General features: G+C 34.5%; 1 protein-coding gene across 1 annotated transcript; it reads left to right on the forward strand.

Moving 5' to 3' along the window:
• Positions 1-2,570: 2,570 nt before the first annotated feature.
• LOC140166351 (uncharacterized) lies at positions 2,571-6,804 on the forward strand. Its single transcript, XM_072189795.1, has 4 exons — positions 2,571-2,708; positions 3,140-3,273; positions 4,690-5,019; positions 5,961-6,804. The coding sequence occupies exons 1-4, from the start codon at positions 2,660-2,662 to the stop codon at positions 6,255-6,257; spliced, it is 810 nt and encodes a 269-aa protein (XP_072045896.1). The 5' UTR covers positions 2,571-2,659; the 3' UTR covers positions 6,258-6,804.
• The last annotated feature ends 595 nt before the right edge of the window (positions 6,805-7,399 follow it).

A 7,399-nucleotide genomic window follows, 5' to 3' on the forward strand; every position in this document is an offset into this window, starting at 1 on the left:
TTGGAAAAAAATAGAACCGATGCAATTAGGCAGTAGTTATGCAAATAACAAAGTTGACCTATTCAATTCAACCATTATGTCATTATCATTTTGATGTTTTAAAAACATGTTTCCCTTTATAAACGACTGAAAGGAGGCTGTTCAGATTTCATTACATGCTATTTCTACCTCAGTTCAATGACAATTATGCCTACTTTTTAGCCTTACTTTAGCATTTTGCTTGCGCCCGGTCTCATCAGTATCCAAGTGTGTTTCAACGAGAAACATAGGCTTGTCACTGACACCAATATCTCAATTCTGACCAGGAAACAGTTGGGGATGATGCTGTTGATCAAAGAATCCTCCTTCGATGTAATTTGTTTCAAATTGATTTGAAATTAATGAAAAAGTATTTTGTGTAATACAGAAGTGTGCTAACCTGATATTAAGTCAGGAGACTAAAATTACATAAGGTCAGTTGGAGCATCAAATCAAGTCATCGCATGGCTCATTGAACACCTTCATGCAAGGTATTTTATACCAAACAATTATTTTCAACAATCCAATGAACTCAACTTAAACTTTACTTTGCATGGATATCATGGGCTATCGTAAATAATGCAATTCTTTTTTCAAGTGATGTTTTATCTATTATATGAATTTTGGTTAAAACTTAAATATTGGACATTAAATGTTATGCCCATGTCCAAACTTACATTGAATTGGAATCAGTTAAATGTGATGTATTTGTAGTAGTTAAATAAATGCTGTAATTACTAGTAGATCTCTACAGTAACAAAATGAATGGGTTTTCTTTCATTGTACTTCGTTATTTTGACTTAATATTAACCAAAAATCTTTCTGAGAGTTTTCACTAATTCAACAAATATTTCTAAGATAAAACCAAACAGTGCATGGCAACTATTGTGAACATAATTTAGGAACATAAGAAGTATTTTGTTTCTTGACCTTGCTTTACAAAAAGGTTTCTTAGTCTGCTGAGCATAACTTTGGTTTCTTAGACACATGTTATGTACAATACGTTGCATTGTCTTTGACCTGATTGATTTAAGAGTAAACAAGTGAACCTTTTAGTATTTAGCTAGTATTTTGGTGAGAATGTATAACTGTACAAAAGAAAGAGAGGTCAAATTTATTCATGTATCGTTCATAACAAAATATTGTACTAAACGTACTATATACATGATAAACTTTTAGTACTCGAATATGAACTACCAGGGGTCACACTCAGTTTTGGTAGGTATTTATTGAACTTAATTGCGAAAACTTTGGAACGCCTTTGTTAAGGGGTCTACATGTGGGTACCAAGGAACAGACCTAAAATAAAAGAGAGTTTAGAAGGACGGATTTGAGTTTGAGAAATATATACCTATAAAAATATAGAATCAACTAGTGCCAACCCCGGGGTGGCAACTTTTGTGAACATAATAAGGATCATAAAAATGTTTTATTTTTTGACCTTGCTTTACAAAAAATAATATAGTTACTTTATAGTGAGCATAACGTTTTTGGTAGCATGTCACATACAATGCGTTGCATTGTCTTTGACCTGCTTTAAGAGTTATCAACCTTTAAGGTAATACACTATTTTAAAGTGTTGCGATTTGGTAGTTCACAACATCTTTCGAATGGTAATGAGCTTTGGCAAAAATTGCATTGCTCATTTCCTTGCGAGCGTGTAGAAGAATTCAAATATCACAGAAATAATTTTGTAGGTCCTGTGGTTCTTGAGTTATGTTGTAAAGAGGGCTGAAACAACAACACTTTTGTAAAATGTATATAACTAATTAACAACAATAAATTAAGCAAGTTTTCAAATTATATAATTTGTAGAATGCACTTTTGCAAACATCAAGGTGTTATTTGTCAATAATTTATTGATCTAGAGAATGAAAATCGCGTTTTTTGGTTGCTTCGACCAACAACACCTCGTCTACCCTTAAGTGTTTAGCCTTTTGGTGAGAATGCATAACTATACAAAAGAAACAGAGGTCAAATTCATTCATGCATCATTCGTAACAAAATTGTACTACACTATACATGGTAAACTTGTATTGCTTGATATGAGCTACCAGGGGTCACACTCTATTTTGGTAGGTTTATTGAGCTGTATTATTGCGAAAATTTCGGAACGTCTTAATTAATAAGGGTTCTACATGTGGGTTCTAAAATCTTAAAGAAATGAGTAAGAAAGAAAAGTTAGGGGGACGATTTGTATTGTTTCTGCAAAATAAGTTTGAGAAATATCGAATATAATCAATAGCAAATGATTGATCAAACAGTTAAACGATCAATCAATCAATCAATCAATCAATCATCGATCAATTAATCAATCGATTCTATCAATCAATCAATCAATCAATCAATCAAATCAATCAATTCAATCATTTAATCAATCAATCAATTAATCCTTCGAAGAATCGATAATTCAATAGATTAAATAACACATACATTTAAAAAAAATAGATTTAGACAAATGTGTGTTAAAAAGTGATGCAAATAAGGCACATATCCTATCCAGTAGATATTAATGAGTGCTCCCCCGGAAACGTAATTAGTTCAATGAGCAATTTATTGAATATTGTTGTAGTGTAGAATCGCTGTAGTGTAAGGTTACCGGCGTGTGCTTGAACGCTAGCTTATTCTGTGATTTGACACAATGGATGTGAGACAGATTTTCTCGTTTTTTGTTCTCGCGACGTTTACCTGTAAGTATATACAAAAATAGTTAAGATCTGAGCTGTAAAGGTGCAAAGTAAAGTAATGTAAAGTGTAGGCTACTTGTTAGTTTTGATTATAGGTATTGAAATCATAATTACGTACAATTGAACTCTTATTTAATTTTTTTAATTCAAGCCTCACTTGCCTCAACGTAGCTACGCTCCGTGTTCATAATTTGTAGCAAACCGGAGGTTTCTAAAAATTTACAAGCTGTTCGTAATATTTGAATTTCTTTTTTGAATAAACATGAAACTTTCTGTAAGTTATCATGGTTATGAATATGGATGATGTATATTTGGCCTTTGCTCCTCGGTCGCTGATTTGGAACTTGTCGCTTTAGATTTGTATTCAATTATCCCAAATGTTCTACAAGTAAATAAATATTATTCTAAAAGTTGATATATACTTTTGCCTCTAGGTTATGGCAGCGCAATCCAATGTCATCAATGTCTTTTTGAGAACATCACATCAACGATCCGAGGCCAATCAGGATGTATGGATCCCTTGGAATCTTCTGAGATTGAACTAGTTGAATGTGATGGCCAATGCTATGTGAGTAGAGATGATGTCCATTAAGTACTCGAGAAACACTGTGAAAGTATGAAAGATAGAATTAGATTTAATTAGTGGGTTACCGGGCAAAATATTCGGGGAAGCAAAACTGCAAAATAGTACCGCTGCAGACTCGTTACCAAAACAAAATGACTTGACTGGGACAAATGTGCAGTCATGTACTATTTTTTATTTAAAATAAATAAAAAAATTAATGTTGGTACAGCGCCTTTCACGTGTACCAACGCGCTTTACATTTATTCTGTTGTCGTTAGAATATGTCAGCTGCCATTCAATGCCCAAGGCATGCTCATACCTTTGGGCGGCGCTCAATGGACAATATTCATAACAGCTCCCCCATTTCACCCCTGGGTAGAGAGAGGCAAGTAATGTACAGCGTCTTGACCAAGAGCACAACACGATTGTACCGCCGGGGCTCGAACTCGCAATCACCGATTACAAGGCAGAGCCTGTACCGCTGCACCACCGTGTCCCTATTTCAATGCTAACATGGCCCAAGAAGGGGACAATTTGGAGCAAAACATGGGGCAATTGTCCCTCGGTCAGTACGCCTACTTGGTTTAAGATTAATCTGAAAAGGAAATGCAAAATAAAGTTGCATTCGGTTCACTTCCATAATAGAATTGAATATATGAATACAAAACCCACCCAAGTCCATACTTTGGCCAAATTGAGTTAAGCATGGGAAATTGTTGCTATACATAGGCCTGTCATATGTATGAAAGAACAACTCAAATTCATCCTCTGTGTCTATTGAGCATGTGAGAAATAGCATGTATGAAAGAACCACCAAAGTCCATGATCTGAGTCTTGTAACACATTGATTGAAATCCAGTATGTATAAAAGTCCACTTGTAACACATTCATTGCTGGAGAGTGACTTTTGGAAACAAAATGGGTTTAATCAAGGAAAGTGTGTGGTTTATATTACATAGCAGACTGCTTATCAACATTATACATACCTATGTGCTTTATTTTGTATTATCTTACTAGTGGTAATCTCATTCCAACATTGTTGTCTTTGTATATGATTCAAAAAACCACCCAATTCCAGCATTTAAAATGAACCCCACGAAGTCCCTGAAATGCTAATCGTCATACCTAATACAGTTTAACCCACTCATTTGCACATAAAACTTACCATATGGACCAGGTAAATCTAACTGAAGGAATTAAAATGACACATCGGTTTTTTTTCCTCAAAATCACTTCCCATGGACTTGGGTGGGTTTTGAATTCATGTATTCAATTCAATAAGATTAATAACTTCTGAATTGTTCCCAATCAATGAATACAAAGAAAGACATTCAAACATTTTCTTTAATAGTAGACATTTCAGATTTTATTTTAACAAATCGTCTGACTAACTTTTGTACACTTTCTTCAAATCTAAAGGCAAATGTGACGGCAGTATCAAATGAATTCTACGATTACAACGCCGTATACAGAGGATGCACCACAGATTCAGATATTGACTGCTCCTTCCAAGGCTGCCAAATGTATCCGGGTACACGCTTGTGCGCCTATTGTTGTGATAAAGATGACTGCAATAGCCGGAGTTTTGAAGAGGTAGATGCGGATATATTCAAATGTTATCAATGTCAGGCTGAATTGACGCCTGATGGAATGCCGGTTGATAACAATACTTGCGGGAGAGACGATTTTGATGGTACAGGTGATCCACTGAGTGTTTTTGCCTTCGCGTGTCCGTCTGAAACTTGCATTGTAAGTACCAACTATTTCGTCATTTCAAATAATTGAGTTCTGATAAGTTCGTCGTCGTTTGTGCATACCGATAAGCCCCGCAATGTTGATATAAATCGTCCCTTATTAATATTGAATGCCAATTTGGGTTCCTGAGAAAATACCGAAACCGTCACACCTCTAGAGTGGTAGTTTCATGACGGCTACAGTATAGGGTTCATGCAGCCAAAAGTGCTCTATTTAACAGTTTCGTTACAAATTTGACAACATGGCAGAAAAGATTCTCCAGACTCTTCTGAACATTTTGATATATGATTCATCAAACATCTATCCAACAACACGGAAATTTCAGCCCCTATACTGCTACATTAATGTTCAAATTTAAGAAAAAACGTTAAGACCATAAAAGTAAAATCACATACACGAAAGAGGATTTGATTTGATTTGATTTGATTTGAGTTTATTCATGCATATCATTCAATTTACAGAGTTCATATTAAAAACATAGAATATAAAAAAGACATTAACATTACATTTAAAATTACAATATACAATACAATTGAAGATATGCATAGGATAACACTTTAAGCACTAAGAAGGGCTTATTTCCAAAGGGGTCCTTTAAAAATTTTAAACGTTGCACACATTAACATCAAAATATCAAAAAAACTAAATATGATACTATCAAAAATCAAAAATTATTATTACACAAATATTACTCAGAAAGCCAATATTGCAGACGTGTATGAAAAGGCAAGTCCACCATGATAACTGGGATTCAATGCCAGACCCCACCCCCACCAACTCGACCACCACACTGAGCCAACCCAAAAAGCACATCACCACCCCACCCCCCGCCATTTGGTAAATAATTCCCAAATCAAATGACTTTTTCTGTAGACAATACCTTTAAAACGTTGACTCTTATTATTAAGAACTCTTGTCTTTATCTATTATTTCAGACATTTACAACTCCACCATCTCCACCATTTCCTGCAAGCATAACACGAAGTTGCGCAGTTGAAGAATTGCTAGATGTCTGCACTAATAACATGAATAAGGAGATCTTCGAAATGCAAGGCTACGGTATAGAGTGTTGCCAAAGTGATCTATGCAACGTAGGGGAATCGCCAGTGTCATCTCCAGTGTCTCCGACTGAGTTATTAACGACGCCAAAGCCAAAGCCAAAGCCCGTATCAAAACGTAGAAAATACTGGTATTTAGCACCAAGGCGTGCTAGGAAAATGCGGAAAAACTAAATCGTGGGTACCATTAAAACCGCCTTTGAGATTTGAAGCTAACTGGTCTCCACCTGGGGTAACTTTATCCCTAGAAAAAATGTTATGTTTTTATTTCTAAACGTCAGGTTTCTATATTATACATTCTTTGTTTTCATATTTACGTATTCAAATTCATATTTACGCATTTTCATATTATTCATATGCATTCATATTTTCTTCCCCAAGTTCTTATTCCAAGTTTATAAAGGGATATGATAATGCTTTGTGTAGATTCCACCATGATCTTGAACCAGAGAAGATAAAAGGTTCGAGGGGAGTGAGGCCATTGGTCCGTGATTTGGCTTTTATGGTCTGACACATGATGTTTTAATACGTTGAAGCCTTGTTCTTGCAACTTTCTTACAGCGTTATAAGACGTTATTTATATCCATTCAGTGAGTGTTGTGTACTTGCAATAATCTATTGATGTATTTACCAGAATTGTATTGACATTAGATACCTAAAGAACCGCTGACAAATAGTACCATATCTTAATAAAATAATAATAAAGTAGTGAATTGTAAAATTGTTTGAATCTCATTATTTTTGTTGTTACTGAATATTAAGTATCTTTTGTATTTAATCAGCGATAATTGCTTTTTAAATACATTAAAAGAATAAAGTGTCTTCTAGTTCGAGCATGTCGAGTGGTAATAATGTCGTCATGAATTCGGCAGAATACAAAAAAACTCGTTATTCTGAGTGAACGTGATATTTTGGCACAATTCCATCGACCCTTCTAAAGATTAAGAACATCATTTTTTGATCAATCATTGTATGCGGATATTGTCTCAAATACGCATTCAAATATGTATAAACCATAGCTCTCATCTTTAATTGTTGGGTTTTTGTGCCGATATTGCTGATTTTCCTTCATATATTGACTGTAAACTTGGTACATAAGTTATAAATAGTCATTTTCTGTCATATTTAGGAAACATATCCGGTGGAAATCGTATGTTTCTAAGATTTAAACCAGAAAACATAGTTTTGGTATTTATTTGTGCATACTTTCCTAGTATTTTCCAGTTTCGGGAAGGCACAATCCTATTATTACGTCATAACAATATCATGTGTGGGATTTTGATATCTCTGTGTAGAAGAGTTCTGTCGTAGCTATA

Source organism: Amphiura filiformis, chromosome 12, assembly GCF_039555335.1.
Source record: "Amphiura filiformis chromosome 12, Afil_fr2py, whole genome shotgun sequence".
Taxonomy (NCBI): Eukaryota; Metazoa; Echinodermata; class Ophiuroidea; order Amphilepidida; family Amphiuridae; genus Amphiura; species Amphiura filiformis.

Coding starts and splice junctions, on each gene's coding strand:
- LOC140166351 (XM_072189795.1), top strand. CDS start 2,660: ATGGATGTGAGACAGATTTTCTCGTTTTTTGTTCTCGCGACGTTTACC. Junction 3,274..4,689: donor AATGTGATGGCCAATGCTAT/GTGAGTAGAGAT, acceptor TCAAATCTAAAG/GCAAATGTGACGGCAGTATC. Junction 5,020..5,960: donor GTCCGTCTGAAACTTGCATT/GTAAGTACCAAC, acceptor CTATTATTTCAG/ACATTTACAACTCCACCATC.